The sequence below is a fragment of the Uranotaenia lowii genome, chromosome 2 (assembly GCF_029784155.1).
Source record: "Uranotaenia lowii strain MFRU-FL chromosome 2, ASM2978415v1, whole genome shotgun sequence".
In the NCBI taxonomy this organism is placed as follows: Eukaryota; Metazoa; Arthropoda; class Insecta; order Diptera; family Culicidae; genus Uranotaenia; species Uranotaenia lowii.
In genome coordinates, this window is record NC_073692.1 from 25640686 (window position 1) to 25660563 (window position 19878).

At 37.3% G+C, this 19878-nt stretch overlaps 1 protein-coding gene across 3 annotated transcripts in view; it reads right to left on the reverse strand.

Moving 5' to 3' along the window:
- Positions 1-19878, reverse strand: part of LOC129745562 (transcription factor hamlet) — a 339108-nt gene that overhangs the window by 56315 nt on the left and 262915 nt on the right. For all 3 annotated transcript variants that reach the window (XM_055738699.1, XM_055738701.1, XM_055738702.1), the window contains exons 4-5: positions 11994-12119; positions 11830-11926 (exon numbers count right to left, since the gene is read on the reverse strand). In XM_055738699.1, coding sequence (XP_055594674.1) covers positions 11830-11926; positions 11994-12119 — 223 coding nt within the window. The remainder of the gene's footprint in view (positions 1-11829; positions 11927-11993; positions 12120-19878) is intronic.

Here is a 19878-nt window from a genome sequence, read left to right on the forward strand (position 1 = left end):
TCAAAGCTAGAAGGAAAATTATTTCGAAAACACTTCAGCTGAGGTGGCTTACAGAATAACAATATTTGGAAGGGGGTGCCTTATGGGGCGATGGCCAGGGGATGTAACGCATGTAACGGATGATTCGTGCGCAACCTTCCGGAACCTTGCTGAGGGTAGGACGAGCTTTATTCATAAAAAAATTACTGTAACTCAAGGTTATCCAAAAACTAGAAAGAGTGTGCAGTAGGGATTTCAAAAAAAAAAAAAAAGAATACAGCAGAGAAGTTTTTTTTATGTTGATTTTAAGACATTTTCGAATATCGAAGATTATCTGTTGAAATCACTCAGATTTTATGACGTCTGGGTGTTTCTTTCCAAAAGCAGCTTTTCTCACTTCACATTTTCAGCTTAGGCTCAGTTTATGTTTTTTTTGTGTCATTTCGTGTTATTTTTGAATCATTTTCGTGTTATTTTTGTGCCATTTTTATGCCATTTTAATGCCATTTTAATGTAATTTTTGTGTCATTTTAGTGCCATTTTTGTGCCATTTTTGTGCCATTTTTGTGCCATTTTTGTGCCATTTTTGTGCCATTTTTGTGCCATTTTTGTGTCATTTTTGCCTTGTTCGTCATTTTTGTATTTTTTGTCATTTTTGTCATTTTTGTCATTTTTGTCATTTTTGTCATTTTTGTCATTTTTGTCATTTTTGTCATTTTTGTCATTTTTGTCATTTTTGTCATTTTTGTCATTTTTGTCATTTTTGTCATTTTTGTCATTTTTGTCATTTTTGTCATTTTTGTCATTTTTGTCATTTTTGTCATTTTTGTCATTTTTGTCATTTTTGTCATTTTTGTCATTTTTGTCATTTTTGTCATTGTTGTCATTTTTGTCATTTTTGTCATTTTTGTCATTTTTGTCATTTTTGTCATTTTTGTCATTTTTGACATTTTTGTAATTTTTAAAATTTATGTTTTTTTTGTCATTTTTGTCATTTTTGTCATTTTTGTCATTTTTGTCATTTTTGTCATTTTTGTCATTTTTGTCATTTTTGACATTTTTGTAATTTTTAAAATTTATGTTTTTTTTTTTGTCATTATCCAGCTGAAAGTCTGATTGAAAGAGATCTAAAAATAGATTGCATAAATGATTGCGAAATACTAACTGATGAAGTTAATGCACGCTTTTTCTTAAAGCAATCATTCAAAAAGATTCTGCATGATTTTGTAATTTATTCAAAGAAATTATTCAACAAAATTGAGAACCATAATTAAATTTAATTAACTCAATGCTTTGTAGAGCTCTGAATCTCTTATTTACTAGACAAATATGTAGGAGTGAAAACTACAAATAGTTATAACAGCGACAAAGATTAATTGTTTTGGGGCGCTTCGAGTAAGTTCGAATCTAACTCCCGTCTGAGAATTAAGCCATTCAATTAGGTTCTGGTGACACTTTCGATGTTCTGAGACGGATGAATGGCGCCATCGAGATCTTGGAACCAAAATCCATCGATTCGAGCTATTTCTTCCTCCGGTGCTGATTGATTGTTGACAATAGGATCTCGCCCACTCACCGGCGCACACAGGGGAAAACGATGTAAAAAGGTGATCAAAATTGTTTACGCCAAAACGGAGCGTTTTAGACCCATAGTGTCTTCGGGACATTTTACCTACATTCAAAGCACTTTAAAATGAGCTTTTGATAAAAATGATTAAATCACCTAGCAGTGAGATAGAAAAATTATTTTTTGTATTTTTCATTTTAGAGCACTTATGTCTTTGGCAAGTTTTTAGATTGTAAAAAATGTAGCAATTTTGTTGAAGACGTCAACATCGTAGAAGCTAACCCAAAAAAGTTAGAAGGTTTCAAAATAAAAAAATATTTTTTTATCAAAATTTTCAGTATTTTAACGATATCTTTCCAGGCCGAGCTTATTCGAGCAAGATAAGTTTGAAAGAGTTTTGAGTCACTTAAAATCAAAGAGTTTTGTGGAACACACTTAATAAAAATATTTAGACTGAAACGAGTTAGATCGGAAAAACTAAGCAAAAATAGCTGTTTTCGAACACCTGTATCTTTCTAGTTCGGTTGAGTTCGGTTCATTTTTTGGTTGCATTTGAATCAGGCAGGTTTCAACGTTATAAAAACATGAAGTTTATAACGTTAAGTTGTTTATTTTGTAGCTTTATAAGTGATTAAAGTTAGCTATTTTCAAGGAATCTATAGGACAAATTCCAAGTTTATTTATACTGACAATTAGCAACCGTTTTTATTTTGGTGAAACTTTAGCCAAATCATTCTCTCGCTCGCGTATGACGTTTTTAAGTCTGCATTGACGAACCTTATCATCTACCTTTCCACTTACAATACAATATACTTGATGAGTTTGTTTTTCGATTAGCTAGTTTTAAATGCAAAAAAAAATTTCCTATAGATTCCTTGAAAATAGCTAATTTTAATCACTTATAAAGCTACAAAATAAACAACTTAACGTTATAAACTTCATGTTTTTATAACGTTGAAACCTGCCTGATTCAAATGCAACCAAAAAATGAACCGAACTCAACCGAACTAGAAAGATACAGGTGTTCGAAAACAGCTATTTTTGCTTAGTTTTTCCGATCTAACTCGTTTCAGTCTAAATATTTTTATTAAGTGTGTTCCACAAAACTCTTTGATTTTAAGTGACTCAAAACTCTTTCAAACTTATCTTGCTCGAATAAGCTCGGCCTGGAAAGATATCGTTAAAATACTGAAAATTTTGATAAAAAAATATTTTTTTATTTTGAAACCTTCTAACTTTTTTGGGTTAGCTTCTACGATGTTGACGTCTTCAACAAAATTGCTACATTTTTTACAATCTAAAAACTTGCCAAAGACATAAGTGCTCTAAAATGAAAAATACAAAAAATAATTTTTCTATCTCACTGCTAGGTGATTTAATCATTTTTATCAAAAGCTCATTTTAAAGTGCTTTGAATGTAGGTAAAATGTCCCGAAGACACTATGGGTCTAAAACGCTCCGTTTTGGCGTAAACAGTTTTGACCACCTTTTTACATCGTTTTCCCCTGTGTGCGGCGTCAGAATTAGCTAGATACCTACTTCCTTGAGTCTGTTACTAGCTAGAGGTATTATTGGTGGGCCGAAATGTCAGCTGCAAATTATGCAGCCGCGCATAAAGACGGAACTCTTGAACATAACAATCACCCACCTTCGGAGGCCTTCCTCGTTCGAGTTCGGCCCTTTTCGATTCATATTCATAGAGTTTTTCTGGAGTACAAAATTCCCACGCATATTCCCATAGCGCACCGTCGTTTTCGAAGTCATTTGAAGTCAACCATAGGTAGAGGAATGCGAAAGAAGTCTCCCTGGAAGGTGTCTTCTAGAAGCCCAAAAGTTTCCCAAGTGAGTTACTCATCCTTGACTTCCTAAACCATCGAATTGCACGCTTCTTGAACTCGCGCGTCAGATGGCCACCAAAGTTCCTGCCAATGCGACGCGACGGACAAGGGCGTTTGTCTTGGACAGGAACATTACCGGCTCATAAGGGAATTTCCTTTGCTGCCGGAGACACTTTTTCTTTGGGTAGCGAAATTCCCACGATCAACGAGCAGATGACGCTTGCAGTTTTTGGAGTCATAATTATTGAAAAATATTAAAACAAAAAACTTCATTCGTTCAAAACTAAATCATTCTTATAGTCTCGTTGAAACAGTTAAAATTCATGTTTGAAATATTTTTCGAACCTGAAACCGAAATCATAACCAGAAAATTAATTCCATTATTCAAATCAACTTTCAACGGTTTCCTGTGTTGGTTGCAAACCTTACTCGGGCACCTGAAAAGCTATTTTCGGAAAAGCCAAGAGTCCTGCTGACAGGTGGTCCTGGAAAAGATGGTAAACTCAAGTTCGAAGCTACTCTAATTAAAAATTTCCGACGCAAAACCACAGAAACCAAAGTTTAAGTCGTTCAAAATCCCGAAACAATCATCCAATGGCTGGTGAGTGACTCGAGCCAACGGACCCGATAAGGATCGTACCTTTGGTAGGAAAACTTAAAAAAAATAAACGCGAGGGAGTCAACAGTCCTTTTGGAGAAGTAAACACCGGAAGTGAGCAGCAGAGGGACATGTCGTGATCTGAACTCCGGCCGGCTCGGTTGTTGCCTCCGATAATGACTCAGGTGCTGTTGCAAATGGAGCGAGTGCGCCCGGCAGTTGATCCCTCGGTAATTTTGATCGGAATACGGACAAGTCAAACGGTTTTGGCCTCTAAAACAGTTCATGGCCCGTGGACAGATGAGGGGAGTGATTTATAGCAACCAAATCTCTCATCGTCGGTTTTTTTTTTAATTTAGGAACGAATAGCTGGCACGCGCTTAGCCGTTGTTGACTTTTTGTTGTAGTTCAGTGATTAAAATCAAGCCATTCGCAGGACACACATTCGTAAATGAGTTCAATTGCTACTCGGAAGACGTTTGATCGAATCCCACCGATCGATGACGTCAACTGGCTTGAGGATTCCTGAGAAAATTTGTGTTCTCACGAAACGGTAAGGCACCTCCTCATGGTTTTTGCAGGCAATAATCGTCTAACTGGAGCATCTGGAGACTTGCTTACCGAACCGTGAACTCCAGATGGTTCCAGGAACGAGTTCTTCTGAGGGGGTGAATATCCTTCAGAAAATTATGCTCGCGTTCCTTTTGAATTTGATATTAGGTCATGCAGAGGGAAGACGAGGCATATGAAATGAGAATTGAGGATTGAGGAATATTGAAAAGAAAATAAAAATTATAAAATAAGGTGAAAAAATTAAATAAGCTAACTAAGAAAACGAAAGTGGGAATAAAAAATCTATCTTTCCTCATTTTTACTTCCTAAGCTCATTTTTTTATTTCTCATTCTACATTTCGCATTAATTATTTCGTCTTCACCTTCATTACTGAATTCTCTTACCTATTTCTCATCCTACATTGACAAAAATGAAAAAAAAAAAGTCAAAAATGACAAAAAGTAAAAAATTGAAAAAAATTAATCGAGTTTTGAAATTTCTGTCACTTTTGTTATATTTTCTAAAAAATTTGTATATTATGCAATATATTTTCTGAAGCCTTTCTCAATTCTTAGTTTTTATTAATTCAACTGGAGGAGTAGGCGTTGTCTTGATGGCACTGCACGTGTTTTTTTTCGGGTCTGTGTTTTTTTTATTTAGGTTATTGATTGCTGTAATAGTGATTATTTGATGAACTGTTAGAAAAAGTGTACAACGAGTAACCAGAAGTCAGCTGGACTATTGATCACCGAAATTGATTTAAACGGGTTTACGGGATGATTGTTTCATATTGTACATTCAATTTACTTTAAGCAAGTTGTTTGATTCGTTGTTTTTTGCGCAATTGTAGTGCAAATTTACAAGCTTCTCCAATAAAGGGTGTAGAGAATAATGGGACAAAATAAAATATAAAGCAAATCTATTTGATTTTTGAAGGTAAGTTAAAAGATTGAGTATCTGAACAGACCTATTTAGTGTCAAGATGTATAGATACTTTCAGTATTTGAACGAAAGAGAGAAACAAATCTCTTTCTCGTCCATAGTCCCAGAAGAATAACGAATCTTGATTTCAACGACATTCTAGTAACATTCTAGTAACAACGACATTGTTTGAAGCTTATTTGTGATCGGTCAGCAATTCAAACAAAATAAAAAAAATTCACTACAAAGGGAAGGTTGTGTTTTTTTTTACAAAAATGGTGCGTGGATTTCATAATCTGCAGTTAACTATATGAAAATGTGTTGGGATACATTGCATGAGTATTGTATTCGGCATTTTAATATGATTTTTGACAGCAATGTCTATGTTGAACTGGGGTTGGAAAGTAAAACAAAGTTGAAACAAGCTATGATCTACAATTTTCTCATACATTCTGATGGTTTTAGAAGTTTTGGAAGGCTCGACTATCGAAAAGTGCACATTTTCGCAACATCACCTTTTAAGTGATTAATTTTTTTATGATAAGCGGAACTGAAATTTACAAAATGCTCTAAATGCTGTCTACAGAGCTTCGGCAACTACTAAATCCATCATAATGTATGAGAAAATTGTAGATCTTGGCTTGTTACAACTTTGTTTTGAACACAGCGAACCATTTTATCCAATGTACAATGCGTCAAATTGAAAAAATGTTTTTTCAAGGTATTTTTTACTATGACTGTAACTCCTGAGGGTGATGTAATAGGACTTTGACATATTCCACAAATTTGTGTATTTTGATCAGATGAACAACTTTGTCGCCTAGTTTGAATAACAAAAAAGTTAGCATTTTTATCTCGCTATCGGTGGACCCCTTGGCCCTCTTTTTTCTACCAAAACATGACCCATGTAAAACTGTACAATGTTGCTGAAGACATTAAATCTTCTATCTATTCATTTCGTACAGCACTGATGTTCTGCACCACTGTGCATTGGGGAAATAGAGAGGGGGAAGCGGGACTCCCACACAATTTTTTGCTTAACTGGAAAAGTAATCAAGCTCAAATGTGTAAATCGGAAAACAAAATCTAACTAGGTTTTGGAAGGGCGTCGTTTTAACATTTCCGATTTGAAGACGCCTTACAGGCGCAACGTTTTCTATTCGTTTGTCGCATTAAAGGCGTAGTTGTCCTATAACAGAACTGAGTCACAAATAAAGTGGCAGATTTCCGGAGAAAACGTCTTATTATAGAGTATCAGACCTCGAAAACGTCCGATTACCGAACTTGTCCGATTAACGAGCGAGTACTGTTTTCCTATAAGTGAGAACATGCTTCATATTCTCAAAAACAATGTTTTAAAATTTCATAAAGTGACAACTATTACTGGAATGTTCATTACAATACACATAACAAATAATTCGAATGCCACCATAACAAATCAAAAGTGCAAAATCGACACCCTCTCGACCCCTCGACCCTTCGCCGGGAGAAGGTCAAAACCGTTACAAACTTTGTGGACAAGACTCTCGTCATCCATGAAGTACGGGATGGATGCGGCACGTGTCCAAATGGACAATTATGCTTCCGTCATTAGTGCTCTGAAAGAAGTTTTGTGTTGTTTCAGGTCATAATTCATCCAAACCGCACCCAGCCCAAATCTATGCAAGCATGAAGGTATCTCTGCAAAAGTGACTGGCTGCTGCTGCTGCTGCAATGAATGAAATCACATATCCGTGACCGTGAACGTGTGCGCTTTCTTCTTCCTCCACGAAAACTTCCAGCCATTGATTGGAACTGCGCCAGCTTCGAAGACTGGAAGCGAAGATTGATTGCGCCGATATCGAACAATGTGTCCTTAGCCCAGGACTCTGGGCTGAGAAGGTGGACTCGTGTCGTTGTTGGTAACGAAGTCAATCTGAGGCGATCATCGTCACCAGATAGGAATTAGGTAGCAACGAGCGGCTTTGTTTTTGTGGCTTGCATTCAGGGGGAAAACTTTTTAATGATATCATCATCGGGACATCTAAATTAGCGGTGATTGCGCCTTCCGATGAGGCGATAAAAGCGAAAACCAAAAAGTCTGCCAAACACACAGGAAAAAAGCGTTTAAAATGTTGTTAATGATCGGAAACGCTTCATCGGGATGCACGCGCGCATCATCCCTCATCCGAAGCTCGTTTTCAGGGAAGGAATCATAATTTATCAATTCACACCCAACACACCATTGCCAACGAATTGAAGCCAGCCGCCTGTATCTGTCGATATCTGTCCGGGGCACAAAAGATAGGGTCCCGCAAATTGTTTCGGATATTAATCCCCTAAGTGTGAAATTACGGTTTTCCTCCTGCTGCCAGTTTGATGTCAGACAGGATAGCGAGACGGTGGAAAAAAAAACTTGAAAAACCAGCGCCTAAGAGTATCAACACACATTTGTAGCTGGCTTTCAGGCGCAATCATAGGCGACAATAATGATGATCCGATCACCGTCATGATTTTCATGTTTCATGCGCTATGCGCGTCAGGACAAACCAATAAAGAGATTTGTACCCCCGGCCAAAGTGAGCCGGTGAGATCCCTTGCTAATCCACCCCTATCGATGTTGCATCACGGCGACATCCATGAGCACCCCCTCAATTTTGCGTTGGATATATCCCTGCTGTATCAGGCTTGAAGGCAAAAAAAACATGATCCGATGCAGTGTAAACAGCAAAAATGACAGAACAGTCAACATGGACAAGGAAAATCTATGTCACTCGCTTATCAGAGCAAATTTTAGTGAACATGCACAATTCTTTTTTTTTTTATTTGATGTCAATCGGAGTTCACATCAGTGGAAAAAGAACATTATAGGACCTTCCCAGGATGTCCACAGTTCGGAAATATTCAATTTTAGAATTAAGCTCCTGAAATTGTTGAAATGCTGCTCCTGGAAATCAGATTTTAATGACCCTTTTCAAAAAACAACTTCTGAAAATCAGCTTTTGGAATTCATTTTCTAAAAATAAGCTTCTTGAAGTCAGCTTCGGAAAATATGCTCCTTATAATCAGCACTTAAACTCAGCTTCCTGAAATAAGCTTTTCAAATTAGCTCGAAATCATCTGAAGGTTTGCTTTTCACAGTCAGTTTCTAAGAATAAGCTTCTCAAAACAAGCTTCTGATATTCATCTTAAACACAGACAACCAGCTATTTAAAGTCAGTTTCTATGAATAAGCTAAATGCTGAAAATCAGTTTTTACTAGTCAGCTTCAAAACAATCAGTTTGAGAAAATCTCTTTCTAAAAATCCGGAACTAAAAGTCAGCGTCTGGAAATCAGTTCCCAAAACTTAGCATCTAAAAATCAACTCCCAAAATTCAGCTACCAAAAGACGGCTACTGAAAATATGCTACCTATACTATAATCAACATCTTAAACTCAGCTTCGAAGCTGTCTTCAATAGATCGGGAACTAAAAGTCAGCTTCTAAAAACCACCTTACAAAAATTAGCTTCTAAAAATCAACTCCTGAAAAGAAGGTTCCAAAAATCAGCTACTGAAAGCTACCTACTACCTGAAAATCAACATTTTAAACCAGCTTCTGGATATAAGTTGCTGAAAATCAGCTCCTTGAATTCAGTATCTGAAATTCTGTTTCTGAAAGTCGACTTCCAATAATCAGTTTCTGGAAATCAGCTTTTTGGATTCAGTTTCTGAAAATAAGGTTTATGAAATCAGCTCCGGAAAATATGCTCCTAATAATCAGCATCTTAAACTCAGCTTCCTTTATGAGGCTTTCCAATATCAGCTCCGAAGCATAAGTTTCTAATAGTCATTCTTTTAAAGTCAGTTTCTAGAACAAGCTTACTTCTTCAATTTTCTTCTGATTTCAAAATTCAGATTCTAAAATAAAGATTCCAGAATTCATATTTCAACATTTTGTATTCCCAAATATGGACTTCGAAATTCAAATTCCGAATAATATAATTCTTAATTCAGATTCTAAAATTCTGATTTCTCGGATGAATCTTCCCAAAAGTATGAAAATCCCTGAAAAAAATAAAACTACGATTTAGATTTTTTTTTTTGTTTCAAAATGAGATTTTTTATAGAAATTCCAAAATTTAGAATCAGATGTTCGGTTCATTCAGATAACGAAATTCAGATTTCAAGTATTATCTTCCGAAATTCTGATTCCAAAACTTAAATTAAAAAAAAAAAACTCGCAGAATTCAATTTCCAAAATTGTGATAACGAAAATCAGATTCCCTAATTCAGATTCTTAAATTGGTTCCTATCCAAAATTCAGAGTCCCAGTTCAGAATTCCGAATACAGATCCGAATTAAAATTCAGAATTCGGTTTAAACATTTAGATTTAGAATTCAATATTCAGTTTTAGAATTCCGATAGAGGATTCTATTTCAGAATGCTAACTTGGAACTCCGATAAAAGCTTTGACAAACTCATCTGAAATCTTTGTTTAAAATTAGTTTTCAACTCTAATTTCAGTATTTCAAATATTCTACTGATTTCAGTATTCCAAACCCGAAATATTCCAATATACCACCACAATCTAGCCAAAGGTAGTAGACTCGTTGTCAACTAGTGACCCGCACAAATAGTTTTACGGTTGATTTTTTTTTCCTTTTAACTCCTTTCCATTTCTGCCGAAAAGGTGTCATTAATCCTTTGCGTCAACTAATAAACTGTCAGCTTTAGTTTTGCGCCCGGGCACGGCTCACACTTGCGTTGAATGCTTTTTCGAACTCAATTTGGAAACCGTTTCGATTTCGCATTTTGCCTTTCTATTGACAAAAAAAAAGCTGGTGGTGGAGGTGACTTGTGGCAGAATCGATTACATGACAATTGCAAAAGCAGATGATTGAGCATACTTTTGCTACTGATGGCCACCTTCCCCGAAAGATCAGATCCCGCATCTGTCTGATCTGATGGCAACCCTTTACTGCTTATTATTGTTGCCCAATCCTAGGGTGTGGCCGGGTGCGGGCATCATCTGTATGCTGTGCACCATCCCAAATCTATTGGTGATTAATGATTCCAATATTTGATGAAATCGATCCTTTTCGATGCAGTTTGGGACGACGCTTGTGGGACCTTGATTGATGAACTTCATAGCGTTGTGTAACTGATGACAAAAGCTATCGTACACCTACTTACAGCTATTTTCAAAAAGATTTTTAAATAATCAAAATTTACGACTTTTAAACTTTTTGTAGTCTAAATTTAGGCTCAAAAATCAAAGATAATTATTCATTACAGAAAAAAAAACTTTTCCCGAACCAAATTCGCCTTCCCAAGCCCATAAATTGCACTGGCAAAACCCGCCCCGGAAAGTGTCACCCAATATGATGGGTAGCATCCTTCCGAACAAATAAAAAAAAAGCAATCGAATCGATTGGTCTCACGGTTTTTTGCCTGATCACGGAACAATAATTTTTTACGACTCTATTAGAAGGGCCGAGGCGTTTTACACCAACAAAAACCATACGACCGTGCCAACGTCACCTAATTTGCAAATTACAAATGTCAACATCGGAACATCGGGAAATCGGAGAGGAAATATGAGTGTGTGTCAAATAGAAAAACATGCAAATGCATCCTCTATTTATTTGAAACAAATCTTGTTTTTTTTCTTTTCCTTTTGCCTTTCGCTCTCTCGAAGGGTGTATCAATTTCATATGCATTCGTACTTTATTAACGCTTCTTCCCATTTTTTTCCCTGCTATGTTGTCGCACACGTGAACATCCAACAAACGTTTTAAAAGGGGTTGAAAAAAGTCAAACCGTTCCTCATGTTTGCTTTCATTTGTAAGCGAGGAAAACCCTTCTGCATAACAGATTATAACAGTTGTTTGAGAAGCTTCCAATATCGGCCACCAGAAGCGCTGCGAGCAGTACTCGAATAAAAGTCTGACAGCCAGCTGTTGCATCGCTCAAGAAAGGAAAAATGAGCACGCGCCCAGCCAGTCTGCTTCTCAGAGCAGAAATAAAGAACTGGCAGTTGACACGCGATAAAAATCTAAACTCCCAGATTAAAATTATTTCAATTTAAACCAAACATTTGCCGAGATCGACTGACGGACTGACTGAGGGGCAGTGATTTGCATTTCGCGTGCAGCGGATCGGTTAACTTACTAAACAAATGAAAAAGAAAAGAAACGGCAAACGAATCAAAATATAATTCCCTTGTCCCTTTTGTTGATCCAAATTCAAGCTTAAATGCAGCCACCCGAATGGCACTCAATTAATTCGGGACTGCTCCGCGCTTCGTTTCAAAAAGAAAAGTGTCATAATCCTCTGGCCAAACATCTGTCACGGCTTATTAGTTACGGTGGCGACGCGGAGAAACATTAACATATAAGCAGCAGTACTCACCCGATCCTCGGTCACTCCTGTCATCGACCGGTTCCCGCCGGTGCCGGAGCAACAGCTCCTGACCCGGGCTGATATCACATATCACTTCGTACCAGAGCTGAAAAATAAAAACAAACCTTCGATGAGAATTTACCTTAAAAATTTGACAAAAAATTACAGCTTACCAAACCATCTCGGTAGTACTGTTGCACGTTAACCTCCGCCGGGATCTCGGTGCTGCGGATGTTCTTGGACCAGTTGGTGGAGTCCAGGGTGGCATCGAGCCAACCGCGAAGATTCAAATCCATGAACTGTGGAAGAGAAAAAAAACAGATAGTAGCGACATTAGTAACAACGGTGGCAGGAATTGAAACTACGCGGGAAGCTAGTGGGGACACAAACTTTCGTCTCTCTTTTCATGCACTCTCTGGGTGCATGAAACTGTTATACAGACCTGTCGAATATTTTCTGCTCGATTTGAGTTTAGTTCAGAAAAAAACAAATTTCAAAATTAAATAAAAATTAGGTAAAGATTATTTTGACCGATAAAACGTATTTGGTGGATGAAGTTAAAGCACGTTAAAGTTTGTATATAATTTTAATCAGGAGTGTCCAAAAAAATTTTTTTTGGAACCGAATGTTGATTTGCTGATTCATGATGTTTTTTCAAACGAATTTAGCGAAAAATACAATAAAAACATTAAATATCTTGAATCTAAGATAATAAAAGAAAAATGAAGAGAAAAAAAGCGTCTCTTTGAAGGCCAATCTGATATCCTCTTCAAAAAGAAAGAATACAGCATTGTAAATTTCAACAAAAAAAAGTTATACTAAAATAAAGTACAGTTTTGAGCGTTGAACTTATTCTCACGCTTGTCCTGAAATTTTAAGATTGCACATATTCTGATTCTCTTTTCAGATTTGGCCACCTCAATCCTCTCTATGAAAAAATATTTCATATTTCATCAACTTTTAATCTTTCAAATATAACCCCTAATCAGACAAAGCTTAAATTGTTATACAAAGAATAAGGAAATCAAGAAGTTGTTAGTATTTTTTTTTTAATTTTATTAGGAAGGAAAGATTTTACATAGCCCAAGCTAAAATTCAGGAAAAAAGGAAGTACAAATTCACGGGTGAAAATTTAAAAAAAGTTTTCCTAAATTTCAATTAGTTTTCCAGTTAAACATATTAGCCATTTTTAATTTGAATTAGAAAGCCCATAAGATTTGAGCCAAGGATCCATTTGTTAAAATGTTTCACCATTTGTTCGAAATATTTGAATTCAGTTTTTCGTGATTCCTCAGTGCATTTCTTTTAAGTAACTTTGTTTTGAAAAATTTTACCAGAAAAAAACAAACAATTTAAAGATTAAATTAAACAATTCTCCTTTTAAGTTTCCGGATTGAAAAAAAAAGTGACGTGTGAAAACCACACAGGACGTTAAGGACTGTGTCATCCTCACAGTTAAAAAAGATGAAAGTAGGTAGACCGCTCTAATCCCTTCTCGGTTGTTGCAACGATGCATATCTCAAGGACCAGATAGTTACAGCGGCAGCAGCACCGTCACAGTCGGTCGCATCGCAAACGAAGCAACGCCACAGAAGTAAAAAAAAAAAGAACATAAAACGATGGGGTACGATGAACTCATAAAGTCTCGCTGAAGGGCCTCTTGACAGATAGAATAGAAAAAGTGTTTAACAAATCGGGCTGAGTGTTTGTTTAGGAAGTCAATCTCAGGCCGCTTTGGAATCTTCCTTGACAAACAGACGCGTCTTTGAGAAAAGCTGTCAAATGAGATGATCACATTGCTGTTTCGGAACAAACCCAATTTTCCACTCAATTATGGAGTTATTAAAAATTTCCGTCCCATTCGAAATTCCGAAACCGGCGACATTTGGCCACGGAGCATAAAATCGAAGATTTATCGGTTTCAATTAATTTTTGGCTGTCCTCTGGTTGGTGTCGAGCAGGGTGACATCGAAGAAGTGCTTCTGTCTGGTGCACATGTCCATTCCATTCTGTCCATCGGGAGTGGTCAAGCTTTTGAGTGACTAATTGGCAGTAGTTAATCGGTGCCGCCTACACTTGGTTCGTTGAGGCCTCGGAATCATGAATCTGTTGTGCAACATCCGTGTTTTCGTCTGGTTGCGGACAATGTCTCTAGTTAGGCGGTTTCCATGAGCAAGCCTGTCTGGCGGCATCTGTGTAGTCCTTCAATCTCTATTAACGGAGGCGCTTAGCTTCTTTTTTGTGTAGGTACATCAACCATCATGAATACAATAGCGAAATCAATTTCATCCCAAAGAAAGAAAGGACAACAACCGTCGTCAATGGTTCCGATATCCGGGCTGCGACGACGACGTCTGGAGCCATGAAGCCACAGAGCTGTCAATCAAAGTTGTCAATCCTGCCTAGTCCTTCGGGTGGACGCAATTTGCATACCGCAACTGTATTCATTGGCGGGAATCTGGAAATTAGCATCTTTTTTTTCTCGACCCCCGTCTCCTAATCCGGGATGCTGGCTGCTTTCGGGAAAAATCGATAAACAAGCAATTATGGTTGAGAGGTTTCCCGTCAGGACATTAAAAATTCATATCGCTCAATTATCGATCGATTGTCAAAAATTTTACTTCTGTTTTTTTTTTGATTTCAGAAGAAGAAACTGATTTGAAATCGATTCTCCCAATTCGATGTGGTTGGCTTCAGTTAAACGAAAAATTTTCCCACCGTTCCAAAAATCTTCCAAGATAACCGGGGGAAACCAAAAGCCAAGCAACAAAGTCAAACACTCGTTCGATAATTTAATCACAATTGAGCAACGACGACTATCCAACAAATCCGGGAACCCCACCCCCACAAGTTAGTTTGCCTTCTAGGGCCATTTCTCGGCCCGAGGGGACTTTCCGGATGGGATGGAAAATCTAGTGCCAACATATTTCCCACATTAGGCAGAAGCGGTTTTATGTTGTCGATCTGGTTTTTTTTTCGTGTGCCTCCTCCTTTGATTTCTGCCCCTTGGCGATGGGTTGGCTTGGCGTGGCAGTGTTTAGTGAGAAGTTGTTTCAGTCAGGGGGTGATAAGGGCAATTGAAATGTTCCCCCTACATCATAGGTACGTCCGTCGTCGTTGGCCGCTCGAATCGAAAATGCTTTCCCAACAGCGACTGTCGAGAGGGGACACCGACTCCGACAGAAGTGGATTTTGTAATTGCGGTTGATTTGTTTATGATTAAGTGATGATTGAGTTTGAATAACCGGATGTTTTTCTTCAAATTTGAAAAAAAAAATCGAATAAAAATAAATCCTTCCTATGGATTTCCTTAATTTACAAATACTAGTTCTGGTAATCAACTTAAAATATTTTGTTGTTGACAAAAACTTTAATTTCAATACCAGAAATATAGATTGTTATTAAAAAGTCCATTGCTCATAACATGTAGCAAGTTTCGTCATATAGTTATTAATTTGCAGCTTTACAACTCGAACATTTTGTTTGATGTTCATTGAAATTAAATCTTGAACCTTCAAACCTTTTTCCAACGATATTTTTAATATAGAATTTGCGTTTTACTAGTCAGAATATTTGTTTTTTCTCTTGCAGAATGTATTCATTGCCTACGCAAAGGCGTTTTATATTGTTGGCTCATAACACCGTTAACATCTTTAACATAGGTACATATGTACATTCAGGCGCATTTTACTGTATCCAATAGATGATGTTGTTTGTTAAAATTCAAAGTATCAAATCATAATCATGGAAGTCTTGTTTGGGTTCAGATTGAAACTCACAGAATGCATTGCTTGTTTAGATTATCATTTGTGTTGAAACCCACGATTGGCAATGCGCGTATTGACAATCGCTGGTGGAATTAACAATCACTAGTGTAGCCATGTAAGGACCTTACTGAGATAGCAAATAAACGACACCTCTAATCCACCACTCAAACCTGCGTTGAATTACTCTTTTCAAAAGGTTATGGGTCTAGATACGTCTAGGAGTGGAAAAAGAAATACTCTCAAGAACTTTCGGTTAGCAAATGTGTCAGCTACCAGCGCAGAGGAGTCTACCAGGCATCGATGCCGGGAAGGCAGTATCCAAGAGTGTAACTCTCGATGCTATTACGAGTCACGAGCTACGCTGCGGCTATAGCCCCGACGGCTGAGAGGAGTACTCACGAGTTCCGAAACCAGGATTGGCCAGCTACCGCAGGGGTCGAATGGCTTAGCCAGGAGCCGAGCTTGGATACAGTTAATCACCGAGAGGGTTACTCTCGTGGACTGAAGCTACGCTGCAGTCAGCTTGCGTGAACTCGCACCCAACTGCTAGAAGGGCGTTCAGGCACTTTGGAGAAGGTTGTTTGGGCTACGGTCAGTTGCCAGCCTCACTTCATTGCCGACGCCAGAGCTTGGCTACAACGACTTCCTGCCGGAGATCAAGGTTGGAGGGAGAAGCTCGCTAGAAGAGTTCATCTAGCGATATTCAGCTACGCTGCGGTTAGCACGTGTCTGCTGATTTCCGATGGCTGGAAGAATTTGTTGGTGTTGCGGGAAGCTTTTCAACATTCTCAAAATGCGAATTGAGGGAAGGTGTTGAAACCTACGATTAGCAATTCGCGTATTGACGCGTGTTAACAATCGCTAGTGTAGAGTGTAGCCATGTAAGATCCTTACTGAGATAGCAAATATACGATAACTCATTTCTACCACCGTAACCTGCGTTGAATTACTCATTTCAACAATTTGAAGTCTTCTAAATCAAATTTGGTAAGCAAGATTGGAAAAAAATCCCAAATGTTCCGTGTTATCCGAATTCAAGCCACTATTGCTTAACCTTTCGTTTCATAAAGTGACAAATTTGCAACAATTAATGTATGAAAAAAGTTAGAAATCGTTTTTTATTTTAATTTTTTTTTTCTTGATGTACACATCATTTGCAACAGTTTGAAATGATTTTTAACTTAAAATAAAAAATCATGAAATGAACGGTTAATAAATCATTTTGCATAATATTTTGAAGCGTAATTCCTGTTCTAATACACAATCAACTGAAGATTTCTCTCTGAACAAACCTGTCCAGCAAAACACTTGGTACAAGTGATGGCTTAAAATCCTGATCCCACAATTTCGGAACGTTCTCAAAGATTTCCAATGGAAGACACCGTGTGCTCCACATAACAAAATTGGGACAAACACCGGCTTAGTAGTGTCACGCTCATCAACTCTCTCTCATTCATTCTGTTATCCCTAAATTCTGAAATACAAAACGGAGACAACAAAGTTTCGGCTACGTTTGTGGGTATTCTCCCAAAAAAAAAACGATTCCAATTTCGATTCCCTCATGATAGCTCACGTACTCGTTCACTGTCCAGCTTTTGTTCAGCTACCCCAAGACAGTCAGAAACAAGTTCCCAGCAGAGCAACGATCCCAGTTTATACGTTATGCGATTTATTTGTCAATTTCCATCGCCGGGCGGCGGGTGTTTGTTATTGTAGCAGATCACGTACTCGGTAGATCATCTTTCCCAATATGAATGGTAATGTCCGTCTGCTGCCTGCACGCTTACTGAAGTAGTCCGAATGACGTCCGATCGTTAATTTTTCCATATAGGTACCTCTTCTTCCGTCCTTTCTCTCCGAGAATGGGACAGACTTTGAACGGATCAGTCGGACGGACGTGCCAAAATCGAACTCAACCGACATCGTTTGTATGTCGTCTGCCTTTCGAACGATTTTCCAATGTGCGTTCGGAAATTATCCAAAACTCGAATATGTTTTCTTCCCGTTAGATTCTGAACTGATCCATTTGACCAGAATCGGATGAATTGTCCAAGGTGCTAAGGAAAACTGATCTTCTTTTGTGGCCATGATTGCAAGGTTCTTGCAATTCAGTCTCAGATCTCAGGTCTAAGATTACCAGGTCAAAATTTAGTGGGAGGGTGTCCCTCTACTGCAGGATAATCTGGTTTCTCGAAAGGTGCTACCGAGCCGTTGTAATCCCTTGAATGTTGCATTGTTTTGTTTGCTATTGAACGAAAATTAAATTTCAATATTCAATGGGATTAGCAACGGATAAACGAGAGTCGGGCGTTCCTAACTGGTTTCAAAAGATGGAAAGAAAATTTCATCGAAAAAATGTAGAACAATTTGAACACAATGTATTTGACCGAAGATATACATCTTTGGGAGGTGATGACAAGCACAGATTTTGTTTTAGATAAATTCCTTAACTCATTTTATAATTCAAATTTCCTTCAAAGAAGTATTCATCATTTGATACAAAAGTAAAGGAAATTCCTTCCACTGAAAATTAAACTCAAGTAGGAGAGATGAACTCTATTTACAGCACAGCCAATCATTTAAGAACCAAATTGAATGTTTACGACGATTCAGGGATCGGACTTTATTCATATTAAAACGAAAAATAAAGACTCGATTTTGATGATATTTTTTTTAAACACCAGTGAACAGGACGCACCATATCGAAAGGGTGGTCAGAAATGAAATAATGATTTATTTGGAATATTATGATTGTTACGCCAAATATATAACAATATATTCATCGTATTTTTGTAAACCAACCATACTTTGGCAAAAAATTATTCGTTATTTCTAAACTTATCGAAAAAAAACGCTCTTAAAATACACTAGTTGATACCCTATAGGTAAAACGCCTTCAAGTAGGCAATGAATTTCAATTTCATGTCTGATATCGCGGCAAATATGGCGGCACACGGATGATTTCATCGAATCGGTGCCCCGTTTAAACTTGAACAAGAACGAAATTTGTTATAATTAGACATTCTTATCGTTATTTGTGAGTCAGCAAATAAATAAAATGATATTTCGTATTGATATTCTCATTTGATTTTTTCTCAAAAGGTAACAGTACTCGAAATTTGAGCCCAAAACACGTGGTCCTCGGGGCATTCTGCTCCAATTTTAATATGATTATTTTCAGCAAAAAATTGTGGGAAGTTAGTGAAATATAACAAAATATTCATAAGAGTGCAAAAGTGCATACGAGGAGAAAAACGAAAAGCTGCCATTATTTCAAGACTGCGCAGGCTAGTTTTCCGTAAAACCTTATATGTTAACCATGAAAAATTATAAGTTTCAGGTAGATTCGATTATTTTTACTGTTTCTAAGAATTAATGCTGTTTTAGTGAACTTTTCATCTAAAAAAATATTGAAAAGCTTAGTTTGACACAATTAAAATGGAAACAAAAACATTATTCGAAGCCATGGGTAAGCGTATTTTTGAGAAGCAATGGCATGGGCCATCTTACAATGCTAGTGCCTCTTGTGAACTTCCCTCTTAGTCTGGTTTGTTTTATATTCCGCCCACTTAAGTTTGAAAAAAAATCCATAAATGTCATAAAATGTATAATAACAATATTATCTCAAGATAGAGACTAAAAACGCCAAACGTTAGGCAACAAATGCACAATTTATTTTTCGAAACGAAACGCTCGAATCCAAACTGCGAAGGTTGTGCTGAACCATCTGGATTGATGTATCGATGACAAGATCAAATTATCTCTAAAATAGTTTCAAAGCAATATTGAATTGCGTTTTTACAGTTGAATCATTCAGTCTCCCAAGAGATTTATCGCCAAGGCGCTTCCAGTTGTTTGCATTGTTTACATAAACAGAACAACTGTCAACTGTAACAACAACAATTGTGTCTGGCCGAGCAAACGTACGTACACAAACAATTGCTTAGCAAACACACCATTGGATTCTTTCTCCGGACAAGATTGAACGCAATTTGATAGGCGTCGTCGTCGTCCGATTGATTTCTCCGGACGCGTACTCATCAATCAATCCAACACACGTTTAAGTGATTTCCTTTCGACAGAAGGCAACTCAAAACATCTTTATCTCTTCTTGAGGCGAAAATTGAACGGAAAAAGTTACTTTCACCTTTCAGGAGGTAGCAGATTAAATTGTATGGGACCGACGACGACGGTCACAAAATTCAAGAGCCCGTACCATCTCCATTAGCTGATTTTTGTGTGGAAATTTTACCTGCTTGCAGCAGAATAAAAAGAACTGCAAATCCTTCTC